At 44.9% G+C, this 25057-nt stretch overlaps 1 protein-coding gene across 2 annotated transcripts in view; it reads left to right on the top strand.

Moving 5' to 3' along the window:
- WWC1 (WW and C2 domain containing 1) overlaps positions 1–25057 on the top strand; it is a 172570-nt gene that overhangs the window by 72563 nt on the left and 74950 nt on the right. The window contains exons 2-3 of one of the 2 annotated variants that reach the window (XM_008179581.4): positions 14689–14798; positions 23809–24012. In XM_008179581.4, the coding sequence (XP_008177803.2) occupies positions 14689–14798; positions 23809–24012 (314 nt within the window). Of the gene's footprint in view, positions 1–14688; positions 14799–23808; positions 24013–25057 lie in introns of those variants that run through there. The other variant, XM_042850783.2, reaches the window with a different exon arrangement.

Below are 25057 nucleotides of genomic sequence, written 5' to 3'. Positions count from 1 at the left end.
GGGGATTCTATTCCCGTTACTTCCTCATTCCCAAGTCCAAAGGAGGTCTGCGACCCATCTTGGACTTGCGCGGACTCAACAAATTCGTAGTAAAGTTGAAGTTCCGCATGGTCTCTCTGGGGGCCATTATCCCTTCCCTCGATCCTGGAGACTGGTTCGCCGCCCTCGACATGAAATACTTTCACATTGCTATTTACCCGCCTCACAGACGCTTCCTGCGATTTGTGGTAAACAGGGTGCACTACCAATTTGCAGTACTTCCCTTCGGCCTATCCTCGGCCCCACAGGTGTTCACGAAATGTATGGCTGTCGTGGCAGCGTACCTTCGTCGGCAAGGGATACAGGTGTTCCCGTACCTAGACGACTGGCTGGTACGCGGTCGCACCAAAGAACAAGTTCGAGATCACGTCCACATAATAGTGCACACATTCAACAAGTTGGGTATCCTACTCAACAAGGACAAATCCACTCTAGAACCTACCCAGAGAATAGAATTCATCGGCGCGGTTCTAGACTCCAGACGTGCACAAGCCATCCTACCAGACAATCGCTTTTGCACCATCACGAGCCTCATTCAAGGACTCAAGGCCTTCCCAACTACCACGGTGAGGTCGTGCCTTACCCTGCTGGGTCACATGGCTTCCTGCACGTACGTAACCAGGCATGCCAGACTTCAGCTTCGCCCACTCCAGACCTGGGTGTCATCAATATACCGCCCACATCGGGACAGCCTGAATATGGTGGTCACAATCCCGAACTCGGTCCTGACCTCCCTCACATGGTGGCTAGATCACAATGTGGTTTGCGAAGGGATGCCGTTTCACGCCCCACAACCCTCTCTGCACCTGGTCACAGATGCTTCATCTCTGGGTTGGGGCGCCCATCTCAACGAGCACCATACCCAGGGCCTGTGGACTGCACCTCAGCTAGCCCTGCACATCAATGTTCGGGAACTGATGGCGGTGCGCCTGGCGTGCCAGGCATTTCTCAATCTCCTACGTGGCCGCTATGTGTTAGTTCTCATCGACAACACCACGGCCATGTTTTACATCAACAAGCAAGGAGGAGCACGTTCGTCAATTCTATGCCGAGAGGCCATTCGCCTGTGGGACTTCTGCATCGCCCACTCAATCCATCTCACGGCATCGTTCCTCCCTGGAGTCCAGAACACTTTAGCGGACCGACTCAGCAGGTCCTTTCAGACGCACGAGTGGTCTATCCGTCCGGACATCATACATTCCGTTTTCCAGAAGTGGGGGTTTCCCCAGATAGACCTGTTTGCATCTCGAGACAACAGGAAATGCCAAGTGTTCTGCTCCCTGCAAGGTCGAGCTCCGGGCTCCCTCTCGGATGCGTTTCTCCTTCCCTGGAAAGACCACCTGTTTTATGCCTTCCCTCCGTTTCCTCTGGTCCACAAGGTACTGCTCAAATTGCGCAGAGACCAGGCACAGGTGATTCTGATCGCCCCAGCGTGGCCGAGACAACATTGGTACACCACGCTGTTGGAACTCTCGGTTCGGACACCGATCCCGCTTCCATTATGCCCGGATCTCATCTCTCAGGACCACGGTCGCCTGCGTCACCCCGACCTGCAATCACTCCACCTCACGGCGTGGCTGCTCCATGGTTCTCCCAGGCAGAGCAACAGTGCTCGCACTCTGTCCAACAGATTCTGCTGAGCAGTAGGAAGCCCTCAACACGGACCACGTACCTGGCCAAGTGGAAGCGGTTCTCCTGTTGGTGCGAACAACGAGCCACGTCCCCGTTACAGGCACCTATTCCTCTCATATTGGAATATCTCCTCTCCCTAAAACAGCAGGGGTTGGCGATATCTTCAATTAGAGTTCACCTGGCCGCTATATCGGCTTTCCACCCAGGGGAACTCACGTCCTCGGTATTCTCTAACCCGATGGTCGTTAGATTCCTCAAGGGCTTAGACCGGATGTACCCACAGCAACGTCAGCCCGTTCCGACGTGGGACCTCAACCTGGTTCTTTCCAAGCTCACAGGTCATCCATTCGAGCCACTAGCCACCTGTTCACTTCTGTACCTATCCTGGAAGACAGCCTTCCTCGTAGCCATCACCTCAGCAAGGCGCGTTTCTGAACTCAGGGCGCTTACATCCGAGCCCCCTTACACAGTTTTTCATAAGGATAAAGTGCAGCTCCGCCCACATCCTGCCTTTCTCCCTAAGGTGGTTTCTCCATTTCATATCAACCAGGATATATTTCTCCCGGTCTTTCACCCTAAACCACATGCTACTCGCCAGGATCAACGTTTGCATTCTCTGGACGTACGCAGGGCCCTGGCCTTCTATATTGACCGCACAAGGCACTTTAGAAAGACGACGCAACTCTTCGTTGCAGTGGCCGACCGAATGAAAGGCTCACCGGTCTCATCACAACGCCTATCCTCCTGGATTACGTCTTGCATCCGGACTTGCTATGACCTGGCAGGTGTCTCAGCACCACACCTCACCGCTCACTCCACGAGGGCCCAAGCTTCCTCGACGGCTTTCCTGGCGCAAGTTCCGATCCAGGACATTTGTAGAGCGGCGGTTTGGTCATCAGTCCACACGTTTACAGCTCACTATGCACTAGTGCAGCAGTCCAGGGACGATGCTGCCTTCGGATCAGCGGTTTTGCACACAGCAATGTCTCACTCCGACCCCACCACCTAAGTTGGGCTTGGGAGTCACCTAATGGAATGGATATGAGCAAGCACTCGAAGAAGAAAAGACGGTTACTCACCGTTGTAACTGTTGTTCTTCGAGATGTGTTGCTCATATCCATTCCAAACCCGCCCCCCGTCCCCACTGTCGGAGTAGCCGGCAAGAAGGAACTGAGGGGGCGCCGGGTCGGCTGGGGTATATATTCAGCGCCATGAAGGCGCCACTCTAGGGGGCTCCACAGCCGACCCGCCGGTGTTGCTAGGGTAAAAATCTTCCGACGATCGTGCACGCGGCGCGCACACACCTAATGGAATGGATATGAGCAACACATCTCGAAGAACAACAGTTACAACGGTGAGTAACCGTCTTTTCTGTTGAAGTTTGTTAATACCTTGCCTGGTGGATACAACAATAAGGACAAACAAAGTTTGACTCTGATTCTGAGAGCTTCAGAGACTACCTAAGTCTACTAGTAACTGTCAGCGGTGATCTCTGTGTTCAAATCAAAAAGTAAGTTTCCAAAAATGAGAATTCTGCAATTGTACCTTGACAGAAGCTGTCCAAGTATTGTGCAAAAATGACATGTCGATAACTGAAAAGAGCCTCACCTTGTAAATGCCTCATAAAATTCCTATTGCATAATGACTGTGCTTAAGGAGGGAGACACCATCAACTTAAAACTACACTTGTCTGAAAGCTTGCTTATCATGCTATAGTGACAAAATAACCCCAAATATACCTATATCTGAAGGAAGAGAGAACATTTCTTTTTTTCCCCCCTTCCTTTTTTACATTTAGTTTATTTCATGAATCTGGCTATACAGAATACTGTCAAGTTCAGTTTCCACTATATAGATAATAACTCCCCACGCACCCCGCCCCTCTGTGCCTTTCAAACAGTAACAGGGGAGAGGAAAAATGGATGAAAATTAGGAAACTCCTAAGTCTCATTAAAGTCACAAATATGCAGGGGGAGTAATAGCGGGCAGATGTAGTACCTGAAACAAAACTAGGTTTATTTTGTCAGCTTTAAACTAACCACTTTCTATCTCTCCATCATCTTAATGAGGTATCTATACTTCTGTCTGAATCTATAATAATGCCCTTCAGTATACGAAATATGTCCTTATCTTGATACACCTCTCAGATGAACAGGATGCAACTTACATCCCGTCCCTTGGGGGCATCTGCACCAAAACAGTGATGCAGTGCGGGAGGGGCCAGTTGGTACCTTTACACCTTGCCTAGGGACAGTAGCTTCAAAGTCTCCGGTCACATATTAGGGTGACCAGATGTCCCGATTTTATAGGGACAGTCCCGGTTTTTGGGTCTTTTTCTAATATAGGCTCCTATTACCCCCACCCCATCACAATTTTTCATACTTGCTGTCTGGTCACCCTATCACATATACATAAGATCCTTGTAAGTGGATGGTACCTGAATCCATGCATCTTTCAGATGCTCTAACCCTGCATACTTTGTGGACTATGCTGGCCATCTCCAGTTCTCCCAGCAGACCTGGAGTTGTAAATGGCTTGTACTGCTGCAAATGGATTTTCCACATCTGGAGGACTTGAGCCTGGGTTCCCAGGGCAGAAGTAAAGGCATGAATCACATCCACTATCTTTAATATAAAAACAGGAATGTTTTGTAGTTTCTTCATACTGGACTTCCCACCATTGTAGATATGGTATTTTGCTATCGGCTATATTGTCTCATCTCAAACGTCTGTTTACACCTATTTTCAAATGTCTGTATTAATCATAGAATTGTCTGACTGGAATGGACCTCGAGAGGTCATCTTCTCTAGTCCCCTGCACTCATGGCAGGACCAAGTATTATCTAGACCATCCCTGACAAGTGTCTAACCTGCTCTTAAAAATCTCCAGTGATGGAGATTCCACAACCTCCCTAGGCAATTTATTCCAATGTTTAACTACCCTGACAGTTAGGAAGTTTTTCCTAATGTCCAACCTAAACCTCCCTTGCTGCAATTTAAGCCCATTGCTTCTTGACCTATCCTCAGAGGTTGAGAACAACTTTTCTCCCTCCTCCTTGTAACAACCTTTTATGTATTTGAAAACTGTTACCATGTCTCCTCTCAGTCTTCTCTTATCCAGACTAAAGAAATCAATTTTTTTTCAATCTTCTCTCATAGGTCATGTTTTCTAGACCTTTAATCAGTTTTGTTGCTCTTCTCTGAACTTTCTCCAATTCGTCCACATCTTTCCTGAAATGTGTTGCCCAGAACTGGAAACAATATTCCAACTGAGGCCTAGTCAGCGTGGAGTAGAGCGGAAGAATTAGTTCTCATGTCTTGCTTACAACACTCCTGCTAATACATCCCAGAATTATGTTTGCTTTTTTTGCAACAGTGTTACACTGTTGACTCATATTTAGCTTGTGATCCACCATAAGCCCTAGATTCCTTTCCACAGTACTCCTTCCTAGGCAGTCATTTCCCATTTTATATGCATGCAACCTATTGTTTCTTCCTAAGTGGAGTACTTTGCAATTGACCTTATTAAATTTCATCCTGTTTACTTCAGGCCATTTCTCCAGTTTGTCCAGGACACATTTGAATTTTACCCTATCCTCCAAAGCATTTGCAACCCCTCCCAGCTTGGTATTGTCCACAAACTTTATGAGTGTACTCTCTATGTCATTATCTAAATCTTTGATGAAAATATTGAACAGAACCGGACCCAGAAAAGATCCCTGCGGGACCCCACCTGTTTGTTGGACTCAGACCTGAACAAAACCCCCAGTCCAAACATCCTGGACTCTGGGAAAGGTATGAACTGTAGCTTACCCCTGATTTAAAAAATAGGTTGACACAAAACCTTATATCCAATAACCCCCTGAACTTTGCAGTACAATTCAGAAGTTTGCTGCTGAGGCCCCTCGAGTGTGCATAGTAGAAATGTAAATGGTAAGATATACTTTGCACTTGCAGGACACACTCCACTGGAGAATCTAAAGCACCTTACAAGCATTAATTAAGCCTGGTAGCACCCTTGTGTGGTCGGTACAGCATTTAGTAGTATACCCATTTCATAGGTGGAGAAACTGAGGGATACAAATTCAGGTCACTTGCCTAAAGTAATATAACAAGACAATGGCAGTCGTTGGAATAAGAGACAGGGAGTCAGGGTTTCAAGCTTCTTCTAATTAAACACATTCTTATATTTGATAGAAAATAGTGCATCCAGGCTTTAGAACCGTGTATGAGTATTGTAAAATCATGTTTAGATTTTGAGCTTGTTATGCATGATATAAGCAAGTTGCTAAATAATCATTGCTTTAAAACCTATTTGTTATATTAAGCCTGTATTACTAATCAAGTAAACCACTGGAAAGACTATTTTGAGGTTGCTGTGAGCCTTCTAATAGTAATGAGTGACTCTGTTTTTTTTTGAGTGCTAAACATAGTTTTCACAGATAATTGAAGTTTATTGATAGAATGATTTGACTTCCTCCAGGTTCTGAATTGTCACTAAGCAAGTGTTCCGCTTATCATCCATAATGAATCGAATTCCAGTGGTGAAAAAGCCTCTTTTGCATTGGTTTGGATTGAGCAGAGAAAACCACCCACCCAGGAGGAACAAAGAAATATAATAATACACAATGGCCCTAATAAAACATCCAGTAATGTCATTCTTCCACATGTATTGGAGCATAAGCTTTCGTGGGTAAATGACAAAGTGGGCATTCACCCAGGAAAGCTTATGCTCCAATACATCTATTAGTCTTTAAGGTGCCACAGGACTCTTTGTGCTTTTTACAGATCCAGACTAACACGGCTACCCCTCTGATACTCTTCTTCCACGTGTTTCCCAAACCTGTATGGAGATGGGAGCCCATCTGCTAGAGGCTTTCATATTCAGCCATTATGGGGTAAATTACCAGAAAATAAGCGTGCAGTGAACAATTTAGGAAATGGGTCACCTTTCAAACTTATTATTTCAGCCATAAATAAATCCAGGGAAACTTTTTAATTCTTGATCGAACAGAATAGGAGTGTAGCCTCCTAGAGCATCATTCTTTTAAAGGAATACCTACCTGGATTGTCACTATTTAAAAGGGGAACTGTGTCTGCTTAGTAACAGTGTGAACACTCTCTCAGAGCCTGGAGGTAAAGGAGTGCCATTCTGAGACTCGTTGTGCAATCTGAATTATGGCAAACATGCATGTGAATTACCCAAGGCAATAAGGAAAGGCCAACTCAATTTCTTGTTTAAGCTTGAATGAGAAGAATAATTAAGCTTGTAGCTTATGTTTTAAAATGTGACTTTTAGGATCCTATGCTGCTCTCTTGCTCATCTCTGGATTGTGGACCAAGGGATTGGAGGGGGTGCAAAGAGCCGTAAACCTATGAGAACAGAGAGGAGCCAACAGACCATGCTGACTTCTTCTTTCACAGGAAATTCTTCACACCTGTTCTGTACAGGTGGGGCAGTGAAGATGGGATGCTGAGCCAAGAAAAGGGTGAGGTGGGGAGTAGCCTCTGTTTTTGTCCCATGATTATAAATCTTTCTAAAAGGTGACAGGTATGTTAAATACTGTCACAATTATTTTACAGGGTTTCTATTTGAGAAGAGAGAGTACTAGCTTCTGTTGAGATGATTTTTCCTGGGTTAATTTGGCAGCCATAAATGTTTAAGTAAAATGTGATGTTCATATTGAGTACTGGAACCGGAGGATCCTGACAAATGCTTTTGTATATCTAAAGTGGGGTTCACAGTGAACATCTCCATTGTCACATTGCTACAACCTTTCATCATTTTATGCTGTATTAATCCTGTTCAGAGAAACCCAACATTATTAGATGCTGTATTTTGATTAACAGCATCTTCGTCTTCAGTGGGAATTTTGCCCAAGTGAGGGCTGCAAGACTGGGTCTTTGGGGCCAGATTAATCCCTGTGTTGGCAGAGAGGGAATGCTGGTTGGACCTCTCGGTATTGTCTGCTGCTGAGGGCCAAGGCAAGGCTAGGGCAGCTCTGGGGCTGCTCTAATTTGGACCTCCTACAATAATAACCTGTATTGTATTTGCAACAGGAGGTAGCTGTCAGGGCATGGCCATGCTCCCTCCAGTTCACCTTGCAGGGGCCCTTGGGCCAAAGTGTTTTCAGAGACAGCACACAGCTGTTGGAACTAGCTCTGCACTGGGCTGTGAACTGCTCTGCATCAGGTGAATTCCCAGGGGGCTGTGTGGCCCCTCTGTGCCAGCATAGCACAGCTGGTGTGAAGTGGCTACACTGACCTCACATATATTCCTGGGCATGTAAGGCCCATAGTCACTGGGGAGAGAATTAGACATTTTCTTGTGAAATGAAGTCCGTGTTTAATGCTGCTGCTTTTTATAGCCAATGACATTTTCACTTTAACCTTTTGGAATTTAGTAGAAGCAGATGCAATTGTAAGAATGAAAAATGAAAGACATCGCTTTAGGTTACACCAGAGGTCAGCAACCTTCAGAAGTGGTGTGCTGAGTCTTCATTTATTCACTCTAATTTAAGGTTTCGCGTGCCAGTCAGACATTTTAATGTTTTTAGAAGGTCTCTTTCTATAAGTCTATAATATATAACTAAACTATTGTTGTATGTATAGTATATAAGGTTTTTAAAATGTTTAAGAAGCTTAACTTAAAATTTAAATTAAAATGCAGAGCCTGCCGGACCGGTGGCCAGGACCCGGGCTGTGTGAGTGCCACTGAAAATCAGCTCGCGTGCCACCTTTGGCACACGCGCCATAGGTTGTCTACCCCTGGGTTACACAGAGATTGGCAGAGGGGTCTTTTCCATGTGTTTAAAGAGACTTGGTTTTAAATAACTGATTTTGATTAGTTGTTAATCAGGACCTATTTTTGCCTTCTTAAATGTCTCTGGCCTAGTTGGTTTAATTGAGTGGAGAAGAATGCAAATGTTAGTATCTTTTTTATAACACTCAGCATGTGTATATGGTGCTTTAAAACAATTGCCATTTGATACAAACATGAAAAAAGTAAGCTGTAAAATGACTGTAGCTACACTAAACTTATCCCATTTTAAGGAACTGTACATGGCCCAATGTTCAGGGTTCAAATGGAATCTTGGGCCTTGAGTGAATTCTAGGGAATTTTGCTTAAATCTGCTGATGTTTGTTGGTGTGAGCTTCTGTGCATATCAGTGGCATAGCTAGCATGGGGCATTTGGGTGGGCAATGACAGAGGGCAGGAGGAGGGAGAGTAGGAAGGATCGGGGGACCCCGCCTCTGCCCTCCCCCTCTAGTCCAGCCAGCCTTGCGGGGGACAATGGATGCTCTACCCAGGGGCCCCGCACATGCACCCGTCTCTGGGAGGGGATGCCGCTCTCCAGCGTGCACGGCTCCCGGAACCTGTCCCCATCGCACCGCCCACGCTGGGGCCAGATCCCCAAGGCAGCAGGCCTATGTTTTTGATGATCGTTGCTACTGGGCGGGCCAGCCGGCAACCCCCCTCCTCCTCCTGCTGCGGCCTGCATGGATGCTAAGTGCATGGGCCGCGGCCCACCAGACCCACCCATTGCTAAGCCTCTGGTGCATATGTGTATTAAATTTTGTTATTCATTTAATGAATAATTGATATTCAAATCTAATATCCGAATCTAATCTGAATTTTTGGTGCCCAAGGAATGCAAGATTGGATCCATGCTGGGAAAAGAAAACATACACAAAGCAAATGAGCCATGAAGTGCAGAGTAGTGTAATATTGTAAAGCAAAACACATAATAAAAATGAATAGGAAAACTGTTGTATAGAAACATCACAGCAATCAAACAGGTTATTTTAAAGGAATAAAATAGTTTTGTTTCAGCAAAACATTTCTGTTTTTCTTTTTTTTTTTTATTAAACTGATCTTTTTTGGTTCATCTTGCAGGTTGGTAAAAGGTTATTTGTTAAACACTGCAAAGTTTATTGAGGAAACCAATAAAGAATTACTCTGAATATGCTGCTGGAGGTTCAACTCAGTGACTGAATGGGGATAGTCTGAAACCTTTGTGTTTTAAATGTTTCAGAAGGCCATGCCCTTGCCTGCATGTGCTGTTTCTGCCTAGGAAACGGAAACTTCCTTTACATTCTCTCATTTGGGGGTGGACTGTCCTTGTGGGCAGAAGTAATGGGGTTTGTTGCCAAAATCTCACCCAAGATCCATGGAGGCCAGGGCCCTCTATGTGCAGGCCTTATTTCCATACTGGCTCTCAACTTCCTCCAGGCCTTAGTAGCATACTTCCTGTGAGAACCATATCGCCAGATGGTTTAACCCATTGGCTTAGGTACCTCCCAGTAATGGAAGTTCTGCAGCCTGGAGAAGGATGGCAAGTACAGTGAGCTGCAGTGGAGGTAAAATAACACTGGAGAGGGCAAATGATGGTGCAGAGTGGTTGGCCCCCTGGCCAATCCCTGTGTGTAGGGGAGGGTACCATTAGGGTTACCATTCGTCCGGATTCCCCCGGACATGTCCGGATTTTTGAAGTAAAAATAGCGTCCGGGGGGAATTTGTTAATGTCCGGACTTCCCTCCCTCCCCGCATGCAGAGCACGCACGGCTAACAGGGCAGCCGGATGGTGCCACTTACATGTGGCTCCGACAGCGAGAGAGAGTCCCTCCTCCACTTCTCCCTCCTCCCCCTGCAGCATAGCTCACTCACTCCCTCCCTCCCTCCCTGCATTCGCCTCCGGCAGGCTGGAGCTCCTCCCCCGCTGCTGGCCAGCGTGCCGGGAGAACGGCTCAGACTCAGCAAGCTCCCAGAGAGACCTTAGGCAAACCGAAGGCCAACAACAAGGGAGCCAGGGGGTCGGAGAAGGGGCAGGGAGGTTCTGGAGGGGGCAGTCAAGAGACGGGGGGGCTTTCTGGGAGGGGGTGTGGATAAGGTTTTGGGCAGTCAGGGTACGGGTAGGGGGTAGGGTCCTGGGGGGCAGTTTGGGGGGGTCTTAGGAGGGGGCAGTTAGGGGACAAGGAGTGGGGGCTGTCAGGGGGCAGGAGTGGGGAGAGGGATCGGAGCAGTCAATGGGACAGGGAGCAGAGGGGTTTAGATGGGTCGGGAGTTCTGGGGGGTCTGTCAGGGGGTGGGGAGTGGTTGGATGGGGCATGGGAGTCCCAGGGGTCTGTCTGGGGGTGGGGATGTGGATAAGGGTTGGAGCAGTCAGAGCACAGGTAGGGGGTAGGGTCCTAGGTGACCAGTTAGGATGGGGGGAGGGTCTCAGGAGGGGGCAGTCAGGGGACAAGAGGCAGGGACGCTTAGGTAGGGGGTGAAGTCTTGGGGGGGGCAGTTAGGGGCAGGGGTCCCAGGAGGGGGCAGTCAGGGGACAAGGAGCGGGGGGAGGGTTGGGAGTTCTGAGGGGGGCGGGAAGTGGGTGGGGCAGGGGCGGGGCCAGGGCAGGACAGGGGCGGGGCTCCGCCTCGCCCTCTTTTTTGCTTGCTGAAATATGGTAACCCTAGTACCATGCCACAGAATTTGGTGCTTTTTCTCCTCAATGGCCCTTAGTTTTGCCAGCTTTTTGTCTCCTCTGCCCATGCTGAGAGGGCTGATGTGTCCTAAAGCGATTAGCTTCCAAAAATCTGATTAGATAGTATGTCTTATGATTTATCTAAACATTTTTGAAGTCCAGGTGAATATAATTATATGTGGGAGCCCGTTTATTTTGGAAAGAATATGCCATTTCTATCCTCCCTCTCTTTGTGGATAGGAAATGATAGTGATGTGCTAGCTATGACTATGGAGTTATAACTTGGTGAGATACTCCAGTTGCTAATGGACTGCTGAAACACCATAAAAGCTTCTGGGTAAACATGTAGGTTTCAGAAATAAAATAACTTGACCCAAAGCTACAACACTGAAGCCATAAGGTTAGGAGAATAAAATCGCATATTGATAATCTCATAAAGATGCTCTTTGGACATATTTCTTTGTTTTAAAATATTTGTAATAGAATTTTACAGCTATTTACATGGTGATTTATAGCAATCCTTTACTGATGTGAATACTTGAAATCTATTTGCACACTTTGAGTTTTGCTAGGGAAACATATTTAACAATTTGCTATAGCAGACTAACTGTTTCAAGGGAACACATCTAATAAGGTTAAACTAAAATGCAACAGAGATTAGGTTTAGAGACCTTCTTGTTGTCTTACATAGCTTTTATATGGGATCAAGGTTCGGGATCTGGAAACCTGTGAGATCCAGACAGTGACAAACTGTATTTTTTTCCTTGTCAAACATATTTTAAATGTTCGTTTTACCAGGCACATAAAAATGCCTATTTGTTCTAAAGTGCTGCTCTATTCTGAAAAGTAAACATATCCAGGATGAGAGAAGTGTTGTTCCTTGTCTGTTACTCAGTGATTCTAGATTAAATTTGCTCAGTTTACAAGTAAAGATGTTACCTATCTAGCCAGCCTTGCAAACTTGCCCTTGGATCTGAAAGCCATGCTGGATTCATCCAGGCTCGTGTCTCTCACCAGTAATAAAAGTTGTGTCATAGGAATATAGTTAATATATCTGTTAATGTGTGAGCCAGAATAGAATCCAGCTCAGTCTCCCTGCTAGCTCTGCAGAGCAACAGGTGTAAAATGCAGTACGAATAACTTCAGTGACTAAAATCAGTAGAACTGACTCTAAATGTTTTCAGGGAGTAGGTATGTTGGGTGCGTTCTCTATATAGCTGCTTTTCTGACCATAACTGTACTTGAGGATAGATCACAGATAGACTCTACTAGAAAAACTAGTCAGAATAGTTCTTATTGAAGTACCTTAGAACGGCCATACTGGACTAGACCAATGGTCCATTTATCTCAGTATCCTGCTTCTGACGGTGACCAGTGTCAGATGCTTCAGAGGGAATGAAGAGAACAGGGCAATTTTGAGTGATCCATCCCCTGTTGTCCAATCCCAGCTTTTGGCAGTTGAAAGTTAGGGATACCCAGCACAGGAAGTTGTGTCCCAGATCACCTAGGCTAATAACTATGGATGGACCTATCTTCCATTAAATTCTCTCATTCTTTTTTGAACCCAGTTATATTTTTGGCCTTCTCAACATCCCGTGGCAATGAGTTCCACAGGTTGACTATGCATTTTGTGAAAAAATACTGCCTTGTGTTTGCTTTAAACCTGCTGCCTATTATTGTAATTGGGTGACTCCCAGTTCTTGTGTTATGTGAAGGGGTAAATAACACTTTGCTGATCACTTTCTCAATACCATTCATGATTTTATAGACCTCTGTCATATCCCTCCTTAACTGTCTGTTTTCTAAACTGAACGGTCCCAGTCTTTTTAATCTCTCCTCATCTAGAACCCGTTTCAAACCCCTAATAATTTTTGTTGCACTTCTCTCTACTCCAGTTCTAATGTATCTTTTTTGAGATGGGGCAACCAGAACTGCACAGAGTACTCAAGGTGTGGGTGAACCATGAATTTATATTGTCTATCTCTTTCCTGATGGTTCCTAACATTATTTCTTTTTTTACTGCTGCTGCACATTGAGCAGATGTTTTCAAAGAACTACCCGCATTGACTCTCAGATCTCTTTCTTGAGTGATAACAGCTAATTTAGACCCCTTCATTTTGTATGTATAGTTGGGATTATGTTTTCCAGCATGTATTACTTTTCATTTATCAACACTGAATTTCATCTGCCATTTTGTTGCCCAGTCATCCAGTTTAGTGAGCTCCCTTTGTGACTCTTCGCAGTCTGCTTTGGACTTAACTATCTTGAATAATTTTGTATCATCTGCAGATTTTGCCACTTCACTGTTAACCCTGTTTTCCAGATCATTTATGAATATTTTGAACAGCACAGGCCCCAGTACATATCCTTGGGGGACTCTGCTATTTATCTCTCTCCATTATGAAATCTGACCATTTTTTCCTGTCCTTTGTTTCCTGTTATATTTTAACCAGCTACTGATCCATGAGAGAACTTTCCCTCTTATCCCATGACTCCTTACTTTGCTTAAGAACCTTTGGTATGGGACCTTGTCAAAGGCTTTCTGAAAGTCCAAGTACACTATATTCACTGGTTCATCTTTGTTCATATGCTAGTTGACACCCTCAAAGAAGTTTAATATATTGGTGAGGCATGATTTCCTTTTACAAAAGCCATGTTGACTCTTCCTCAACATATCGTGGGGATATTGTATATATCGATACTGTAATGGCTAGTATTACCTCTAGAGCCTTTTTTAAATGGCATTACATTAGCTATTCTCCAGTCATCTGGTACAGAGGTCAATTTTAAGCAATAGGTTACATACCACAGTTAGTAGTTCTGCAGTTTCATATTTGAGTTTCTTCAGAACTCTTGGGGTGAATACCATCTGGTCCTGGTGACTTACTACTGTTTAATTTATCAATTTGTTCCAAAATTTCTATTGACATCTCAGTCTCGGACAGTTCCTTAGATTTGTCACCTTAAAAGAATAAAAAGAACTTCAATTTTCAATTAGTTGTATTACACATTTTTGTAAAACTAAGCTAATTTAATGTCATTCATAAAACCAAATTTATTGCCATGCAATGACTGGCATCATATGGCAAATGGTCCCACATTCCTTTCCTCCTTACTATTGATTATGCAGCTTTAACTATTCACACTTTTTTGTAAATCACACTTCTCATCTTGCTCCTACTTGTCTGCATTTTTTTTTTTTTTTTTTTTTTTGATGCATGACTCGCCCGCAAAGAGTCTTCAGTCTTTCAATTATGGGAGCAGAACTGTTTCTGGCAAAGTTCTTAATGTTCTCCTGTTGAATGAGTACTGGCTGAACCAGACTAGGGCTGGGAATTTTGTCAGAAAGTGAATTAATCTTGCTGTTAATTTAGACAGAAAGAACAACTTGTGGATGATCACTAAAAAAATGAAACCTTTAAAATGTAGGCTTCCATTATTTTCCCATTGAATCTTTTCAAGAAGGGCTAATATATTTTTTAAGCACTTAGCTGGAAATTTAGTGTGTAAAATCAAATTTTTATTATTATTATTTTTTTTTTGCATTTCAGGTATACTAAACCACTAACCTTTGCTGACTGCATTAGTGATGAATTGCCATTAGGATGGGAAGAAGCTTATGACCCTCAAGTTGGAGTTTATTATGTAGACCACAATACCCGTAAGTGATATATGTTCTGCAATACATTATTGTGTATAGCCCACTTATTTATTGATTCATTATGCACACATTATCATAGCATATTAGAAATAAGCTCCAATGGCGAAACAACATGATCACCACAAATAGACCACTCCTTGCACCTTGACTCCACCCAGAAGACCTAAATCTCCAGAAGCTGGATTCTCCCTCTTGCAGGATGCAAATATCTCCTTAGGAGTTGCATTCATAGTGTGAAGGGGAGAATTGGGCTTCTGCAGTTCATCATCCTCTATCTGCTATGAATGGGTTATCACTCCCCACCTGATGAAAAGGCCAAGTTGCTAAAAGACCTGGGTGGTGAGGACGGCGGTCCACTCTCTGGATGAAATTCACCCCCGTGCAGAAGGACAGCTCAAAGCACTTAAATGGTGCAAAGACCTTATGCTGGCCTCTGCACATGGCTGAATTTCACCCATTGTCTCTAAATACTTCTAGGAGTTCTGTAAGTGTATGGGGGAGGTGTTTGCTTAATACAGCTCTGCAGTCTCTCTTCAGAAGCAAAAAGTTTTAGTAAAGTAGATTTGGAATATAATAAATGGTACACCATCTTGAGATTGTTAATATTTGTAAGTTTTCATGCAGTTTCATTCTCAGCACTAAGAGGCTAAGCCACTGGATGCCCTCTTGATAAAGCTGCTCCATGGGCCCAAAGCATTGTGCATTACAAAAAGCTTAGACGGCTTTCAGAGAAATTGAGTGCAAACATGCATATTTATTTCAAAGTACAGTAGCTGGATACATATTACAAAGGCTGCTGATATGAAATGTCATTGTAAGTTTGTTTTTGAGCTGTATTAGAATCAGACCCCTAAAAGGCATAGCTCTTGCAAAGAAATAAACTTCATTTGCTCCACATTATTGTTATTTAGAGTATGGTAAGAGGGCAAGCCATTTTCCCAGTCACATAATTATCCCTTTTAATGAGAGTGTAAATAAGATCAACCTTAATAGGGGTATGGTCATCTTCTTGTCTGTATGTGTTTTGAGTAACAATGTTATAATGGAAATGGTGACAGGCAATTATTGACAGCTTTGTGCACTGCTGCTGATATGACACAGGATTTCAGTGCACTTAATTTTTGGGGGTGGTGGTGGTGGTATCATAGCAGCTTCTAGATATCCAGATCAGGTTTTCTGTTTAAAATATAGTTCTCATTCTGGTGCTGGGTACAGCAGTTTGTGTTTGAGATTCAGCTACTGTGCATGATCAAATGTTCCCAAAAGATTACAAGTTATATGGGCCCAGGTGGCTGGCATAGGAATGACAACTAAAGTGAATGGCAGGGCTAAGGAGAAGCTCCAACTCTGGTGATAGGGTGGTGCAGGGGGAGACTCGATAGAACTCATCCAAGAAACAGATGTGACTTGACAGATTTTTTTTTTTGGAGAAGACTGTTCCAATCAATCGTCCAAAAACCCACCACAGTGCAACGTCCAGACCCTTTCATACTTAAATTTCTACAATGCACATCAAAAGAGAGATTGTTCTAAAAGACAGTAGTGAGGGAAAGAACTGCACTGAAGCTAGTAAATGGGGGGTGGGAGAGGACTTCTTCCCCCCTACGACTTCAGCAGAGAACTTGAAAACAACATTTTGTGGCAAAAAAATTAATTTCTGGTGTTCATTGAAATAAAACAGGTTAGTTTTGTATGCCTTGACATGTATGTAAGCAGCTGATAAATTGCTCAGCTGTTTTGTTGGACCATGCGTCTCAAATTTTTAGCTGGCCTGAAAATATGTCTGCAAAACTTGTGATTAGTTTTCTGGGCAAAATATATGCATAATTCTAGGTGGGCAACATGCCTGCAATTTCCTGATTTGCAGGTGTTGCAATGTTACCCAATTTTCACAGGAAAAATACATGTTCTCATATACACAAATATGCTTATTCAGAAAACTGCTGAAAATTTAACCTGTTTCTTACTTGCTGCCTTCCATGAGAATAAACTTGAGACAAATTGCAAGTAAATACTGTATGATGATATTTTTGTGTATTAAAAATAAAACAAGTATAGGTACTTCTTATTTCTGCCAAAAATAATAGTTACCCAACCTAACCCTGCATAAGATTCATAAGAGTGAATAAAATTCAGTGCAAATATCAGGTGCCCCATTTCACTTCTGAAAGTGACCTGAATCTTGTACTTTTATGGCCCCCATCATTACAGTATCTGAGGGACCCACAAACACTGTGTTTACTTTAGCAACACCCCTGTGAGCCAGTGAGTATTAGCCATTGTATAGCTGAGGATACTGAGGTAGGGTTACCATACGTCCGGATTTCCCCGGACATGTCCTCCTTTTGTGCGCTAAAAATAGCGTCCGGGGGGGAATTTGTAAAGCACTCACAATGTCCGGGATTAGCAGAGAGTGGCTGGGAGGGCTGCAGGGAAGTCCCGGGCTGGACTCAGGAGCAGCTGTAGAGGAGCCGGATCCGCCCTGCATTCTGAGCCAGCAGCTCCTTGCAGCCCAGTCCAGCAGCACTGTGCAGGGCCAGACCAGGTTTTGTTGTGCAGGGCCAGACCGGGTTTTGTTGTGCAGGGGAGCTCAGCCACGTGTCCGGCTCGGCTGCACAGAGCCCAACACTCTGTTCTGAGCAGCAGGGTAAGGAGGTCAGGGGGCAGGAAGGTTCTGGAGGTGGAGGTCAAGAAACGGGGGGGGGGCTTTTTGGGGGGAGTGGAGAAAGTTTTGGGCAGTCAGGGTACAGGTAGGGGGTAGGGTCCTGGGGGGCAGTTGGGGGGGGTCTTAGGAGGGGGCAGTTAGGGGACAAGGAGCGGGGGGGGGTAGGGGGCTGGGAGTTCTGGGGGGGAGCTGTCAGGGGGCAGGAGTGGAGAGAGGGATCGGAGCAGTCAGGGGACAGGGAGCAGAGGGGTTTAGATGGGTTGGGAGTTCTGGGGGGGGCTGTCAGGGGGCAGGAGTGTGGAGAGGGATCGGAGCAGTCAGGGGACAGGGAGCAGAGGGGTTTAGATGGGTTGGGAGTTCTGGGGGGGGGCTGTCAGTGGGTGGGGAGTGGTTGGATGGGGCGTGGGAGTCCCAGGGGTCTGTCTGGGGGTGGGGGTGTGGATAAAGGTTGGGGCAGTCAGGGGACAAGAGGCAGGGAGGCTTAGATAGTCCTGGGGGGCAGTTAGGGGCAGGGGTCCCAGGAGGGGGTAGTCAGGGGACAAGGAACGGGGGGAGGGTTGGGAGGTCAGGGGGGGGCGGGAAGTGGGAGGGGCAGGGGCGGGGCTAGGGCGGGGCTCCTCCCGTCCTCTTTTTTGCTCGCTGAAATATGGTAACCCTAACTGAGGTGCAGAGGTCTTAGAGCCTTGCCTAAAATCAAATAGGAAGAGTGGCAAAGTAGGGAATTGAGTGGAATGCTCATGAGTCAGTTCTGAATCACAAGACAACGTCTGAAGGTCTGTGTCCATAAGCTAGTTGTTTTGCCAATGCATTCTCCAAGACTTTGAACACTAACATTCATGCTCCCACAAGATAAGGGCTGAATCCTCAAGTCCTTACTCAGTTTAATTAGGTATGGATTGCTCCCTCTGCTGCCCATATCCACAAATGGAACAAACCCTCTGTGCTTGGAACTCACTCATCTCATGTGGGAGTGCTTGTTGGGGAGAAAATAACTCTGCAGCACTTCCTCCTCCCTGCCCCACACATACCTCCATTCCTAACATGCTAATTACTGGGTGTACAGGAGAGGGGAAGGAGATTGAGCAGGCCAGCAGGATGAGTTCATGGGAGAGGGTAGGGAGTGTTGGCCTTCAGGTGAACATATTCCGTTCCTCCTTGGTCCAATCCTACAGAGACTTACTAGAAAACAGTATATAGCCTGGGACTTGCCTTTCCAAGAATCCTTGTTACCAGGGTGCTGGGGGACCAAAGGCAATCCTGAGGCATGAATGGCTCAGACTCCCGTGGATCCTGAGGATTTGCCAGGTTTGGGAGCTAAATGAGCCCCACAACCTCTTCTGGTGATAGGGAAACTCTGCCTTGATGGATTAACAGAGGACCTCCACAAGGGGAGTCTCTGGCGTGATCCCTGTGAGCCTGCTCCCAGGGGTTTTGCCCATAGAGAGGGGTTGACCTGCATTTTTGTTTTTACTTAGTCATAAACTCCAGATGAAGCCAGAGGACCAAGTTGACTCAGTGGGATTCTGCCTGAATAAGAATAATTAGATTTGGCCCCCCCAAAATGAAATCACTTTACTCTAGCATATATAGAGAAAAGTAGGCCTTGCTTTGTGGAATAAACTAACTTGCTGTGACTCATTCAGACTGTCACAGCTAACAGATGCTCAGAGAAATACTTTGGACAGGGATATTAGAGGCAGAGGTATTGAAGGCAATTCTGTCATTAAACTGCAAGAGGAGTTGCTCTGATAATCTTCCCAGCGGGATTCCAGAAGGAATACAAATCAGCTTTGTCTAGCTATTTCTTACCACTGACTCTTAAGAGAAGAACTCATCAGAGCAACTCTTCAGACAGGGAAAACTCCAGAAAATGTTCCCAGTGACCGTCCAATCTTGCTAATTAGCATGGTCTTTAAGACATGATAAAGAAATTTTAAAATAGCCTGCTAGTTCTTGCTGACTCAGTTTCACTGTAAACATGTATGACTTCTATAAAGTAGCCTATCTTGCAGTAATATATCAGGCAGCTATTACATTAATAAACTGGTATAAAAGAAAAAAATAGTATGGTGGCCATTTTTATTCAGTGGAGAGCAGGCATTCAGTGAAGTTTGTTGGAAATACTTGTTCTGCTTTCTCCATAAATCTGGAGTAGACAATATTTTTCTGTAGCTGCACTGGGCTCCTGATACTTCAGTCTGATTCACATTGGCATATCCTCATTGAAGTCAGTGCAGCTCTGTTCGTGCAAATCTAATTGAAGGATTGAGGCCTAAATGACCGCTGTTACTCTTAAAAGCTTTGGCTTCTCATGGATGGCAAACCCCACAGATACTGGGCACCAGACAGTTTAAAGAATATTGGAGGTATGTTGGTGGCATCTTCTTACTCAGAACTAGAACTGGCTTGAAACTTTATCAACAAATTTTGATTGGGGGGAGGGGAGAAAAATCACTACCCCCATTTTCCATATCAGCTTGATTCATAACCGTAGTAGATCAAACCATGTTCACTTTCTGTGGCTGCTCAACAGACACATCTTTGTGTTGCTCTCTTACAGAATCATTTGGAGACGAGACTGAAGTGTTACCACTCCCCAGGGACTATTTCATATTGCACTGTAGGGGAAGGAATTTTCAGTGTGTTAGCAGGTTTAAAATATTTCAGTCTAATTATAAGCAGTACGCCCAAGGACAGAGCTAAATTAAATCTAACGCCAGCAACCAGTCAGATGAAATGAGCTGAGAACACTTCTAACCTACTATCTGAGATAAAGTAAACATAATTGAATTGCATACCCAGAATATTATATATCCATAGTGCATTATTAATGAACTTCCCAAATTAGTACTTCTCAGACTGCAATACAACTTTTTTTAGAGCTTCATTTGAGATAAGCCAAAATTCTCTTGCCAAACAGTGATCCTAACAAAGTGAGCCTTTATTCCTCAAACATGAAACCAAACCATGATTCACTTACAAGTTCTGAATTGAATGATAGACACAAGCAAAAACAACAAATTACAGAGTAATTTGTGCTTGTATAATCTCTTCATCTGACAATCTCAAGGCACCTTCTCATAGCAGCTGGGATGAATCGAGCCCTGTGTCTGAATTTTATTGATCATGATTACATATTTGGTAACTGGAGCTCAATTAGTGCTGCAACTAGGGGAATGTAGCTTAATGCTTTGATTACTAGTTGTGATGAGTTAAATGTTTTGATGCAAGAGAGAACAGACTGTGGTTTCCCTATACAATTGCATAGTTGATCTTCTGAATTAGTCCCCTGCCAAGTATCACTTACCTGGATGAGACAGATTTGCCCTTGCTTAATGACAGGTTTCAGAGTAACAGCCGTGTTAGTCTGTATCCGCAAAAAGAACAGGAGTACTTGTGGCACCTTAGAGACTAACAAATTTATTAGAGCATAAGCTTTCGTGGACTACAGCCCACTTCTTCGGATGCATCCCCAACTTACTGACTTGGATTCCAAGATTCTAAGGTTAAATAGTGTAACAGTGTATGGCCTCACCCACACCTTGAATAGACGACAGGCCTCAGATAGCGGAAACTAGCCACCGGTTTTAGAAGTGATTTTAAAACAGCTTTTCAGACCCACAGCAGCTCACATCTTGCCTACACTAATGGAAGCAATATTAAACTTTTGTGGGAAAAGGCTGTGTCTAAACTAGACTGCTGCATCTCTTGGGATTTTGTTTTGTATTGTTATTGTAACCTGTATGTTCAGGCTGTGCATTATCGCATTACTTTCACTTCTTTAAACTGCTATGTGTAAACTGTATGCTGCATGTCTCCAGCTACACATGCACAGCAAGCACTTATTTAAAAACACATTATTGGAGGAATATTCTTATTAGGAGGCTTTCTCCCAGCAAAATTGTGTCCCCTTTGTAGTGCAATGCCAACAGCTTTGAGGCCTTGGTTAAACTGCTGTAAGGATTTAGAGATATGTCTAGGGTTTTCATTAAAATGTGTGTGCTTCTCTTGATCCTGTATCTTCCAACCATGAAGATAATATTCTGGCTGACTTTAGACCTCTTCAGAGCTTCAGCTCTGGCAGTTTTTCTACTGAATATTTAAAGAAATTCTTAAAATATGCAGACTAGTGTCCCACAGATGGTTTCAACCAGGCCCTTTTTATTAATTATTCAATTCATGGTAACTAGACATCCTCATTCAAGCATGATCAGTTCAGACATCCTAAAGCATTTAAAGTCAGCTGAATAATGGTAGCTCCTGTTTTTGCATTTCAAATTGGCACATACAGTAGAGCTGAAAGAAAAATGAGAAATTTTTGAAACACTTGCTCACACCACCAAAATGAAATAATAGAATTAAAATATAAGTTGTATTAAGAGTGGCAACTTATGTGACCCTTATGTGACTTTTCTTCATAGAAACCCCAGAAGGCTGTGAATTCATTGTATTGGAATAATGGAGGCCACAGAGTCCATTAAACTATCCAGGATAGCAACAGTTCCATTATGTAAAAATGGTTTTCCTTATAACAGTTCTTCCCCTTGCTCCTTTGTCTTAAAATGAGTAGAATGATAATGCTGTACATCCTTTAAATGGGGAAAATAGAAGTTTAGTCCTTTCTCAAGGCACTAATGATACAACATAATTAGGCCATTTTTATAGTATGTTCGCGACTGCTACAATGCCATGGTATAGATGTAGACTACAGCCATGGAAGGTTTTTTTCCGTTGTTGTAGGAACTACACTTCCTTGAAAGGTAGTAGCTAGGTTGATGGAGGCATTCTTCTATTGACCTAGCTGCCTCTACATTGAAGACTAGGATGGCATAGCTACAGTGCTCAGGGTGTGGATTTTTTTTACACCCCTGAATGTTCGTAGCAAAGTTGACCTAGGTTTGAAGTGTGGACCAGGCTTTAAAGAGATGCACTTGGCTACATTAAATGACTTAATTCTCCTGTATTTGTAATATTCTTTTAGAATCTGATGAAAATATTGATTCCCCACTACAGACTTAGTCCTTCTTCACTGCCAGGGCCGGCTCTAGGTTTTTGCCGCCCCAAGCAAAAAATTTTTTAGCTGTCCCCCACCCCAGCCCTGGGCTCCCCCCGCATCCTCCTGCTGCCCCAGCCCTGGGCTCTCTCCCCCACCCGCACCCCCTGCCGCCCCAACCCTGGGCTCTCCCCCCCACCCCACCTGCACCCTCTGCTGCCCCAGCCCTGGGCTCCTCCGCACAGTGCTGACTCCGCCTGCTCCCCCCTCGCCTCCAGCCGGTCCGGTGCTGGCAGGGTCGGGGTAAGCAGCGCTCAGCTCCCACCTCCAGGACCAGCTGGGACCCAGGAGGGCAGAGCCGGGGGACCTCCCGGCAGAGAGCTGAGGAGCCAGGGCAGGGCAGCCCCAGAGGGAGCGGAGCCCGGGAGAGCGGGATGCGGGCCCCGCACGGCAGCGCCCCAGGCACCGATCCCCTCTATGGCCACGCTGCTGCTGCTCCTGGCCACCCTGCCGCAGTTCCTGGATGGCTCAGGCCGCTTCACCCAGCCCCGGCTGCGGCGCTGGGGGGCAGCCGCCCTGCGGCACCTGCAGGCGGCTCCATGTGCCCTGTGGGGCGGCCCCCAGCCCAAGTGTCCCGCATTCTGACCCACCCGGCCATAAGGTGTGGGCGCTGCTCCCCAACGCGAACCGCAGCGGCCCCAGGGCGCTTCTGTCAGCTGCTGCAAGGGCCAGCGCTAGGCTTTTGCCACCCCAAGCAAAAAAAAAAAAAAAGAAAAAAGGATGGCCGGAATGCCATCCCTGAAAATGTGCCGCCCCAAGCACATGCTTGGTTTGCTGGTGCCTGGAGCCGGTCCCGTTCACTGCGAAACATTTTATTTTGTAGTCTTTGTTGCTGTGACTGTAGGGGAGTCACATGGATAGTGTTGTATCTGTAACGATGTTTTCCTTAAAATTCTTGGTTAGTGAAGTGGCATTTATAAATTACAATAGAACACATCTGTGAAAAGTCTCAAGCCCTCAATATTTTTGTTGTCTTTCCCTGAAAAATATTAATAAGAATAGAAATTGTTCCACAATAACTTTTTGTATTACTAGAATCTGTTGCTGAAACTAGCACTTATTATTTTACCATTTATCATTTTTATAAAGTAATTCAACACAACCAATTTCATTTTAAATCAGCAGATTGCTAGACACTTAACAGACAAAAATGATTAGGAAGTTACTTTCTAAATACTGACATAAGTGAGGGGAGGTGATGCTAGGCACACTTTTTCTCTTCGTGTCTTTGTTTTCTCTTGAGTGATATTATCCTGTCCATCTTTTGAGTAAGGACTTTTATCTCTGCTAAGAATCCACACAGATAGAGGACCCTCGTGTGCAATGGCGGCGGGAGCAGGAACATATGCTGAAGGACTATCTGATACTGGCCCAAGAGGCTATCACTGCTCAGAAAGAGATCTACCAGGTGAAACAGCAGAGACTTGAATTGGCCCAGCAGGAATACAGGCAGCTACATGACGTTTGGGAACACAAACTGGGCTCTCAGATCAGCTGTAAGTATTAAACTGTCTAGCAAGTGGGAAATAGCATCATGATAGAACCAGGAAAACAATATGTAATAAAACTGTCTGGTTTTGTAACTTGTTTTAGAGTAAAGTTAACTCTTTGTAGCTAGCTCCTGATAGGACAGACCTGTTACGTCAAGGGCAGTGTCTTACCTGTTCTCTCTAGCTATCTGTCTTCAAAACATTTCCCATTTTTAGCATTTATTTTATAAAAGTATTGCAGTCCCTTTATATGAAATCTCACTGCATCATGGTCTACTAAATCACTGCGGAAGAGGAGAGACACCAGTGCCTCAGGTGTGTAAATGATCAGTATGGGGATTAGCAAAATGTAAATTAATTAAATGTAATTAATGCTAGATCCCCAGCTGTGCCTGCCAGTGTGTGGTGGGAGGGTAAAGGGACATGGTCAGATGTGCCTATCTGCCAAGTTTGTACTCCTCTGAAACCTGGGGCTGTCAAGGAATGGTTTGGTGCTCACATTCATAGCAGTTCCCTGGGTGCTGTGTAATTATACTTGTCAAGCAAATCTATCCACAAGCACTCCTTACAATGGGGCTAGATGAGCAGTAGTGTAGAGCTAGCTGTTTCTGGTCCACATCAACCAAAGATTCTACATGTGATGTTTCAAGTTAGGCAAAGTCAAGGACTGCTTCTGAAACTCTGGCCTTGGAACAATTGTCAAGAGCTAGTAATGATTCAAATGTTCATCTTATGTCAACTGTATGATGACTGGAGTGTTATCTCCTGCTTTGTAGCTGAGCAGTCAATTTTATGAAGATTCCCTGTCCTCACTTTCTGTATAACTGGTCTTCCAGCCACTTCTTCCTGTCCACTCACACTGCCTATTTTCTCTTTTCCTTTCATTCCACTTCCTACTGTTCTCTGGGTCCATCTGTGTGAGTGTTGGGCCTGACTGCACCTCTTCCAGCGGCCCCTGGGAGCTGCGAGCGGCCATGCAAATGTAAACAAACTGTCTGGCGGCCCACCCAAGGATTACCCTGACAGAGCCGCATGCTCTAGATGTTCTCAT

This window comes from Chrysemys picta, chromosome 8 (genome assembly GCF_011386835.1).
Source record: "Chrysemys picta bellii isolate R12L10 chromosome 8, ASM1138683v2, whole genome shotgun sequence".
In the NCBI taxonomy this organism is placed as follows: Eukaryota; Metazoa; Chordata; order Testudines; family Emydidae; genus Chrysemys; species Chrysemys picta.
This window is presented reverse-complemented; position numbering and strand designations above follow the sequence as displayed.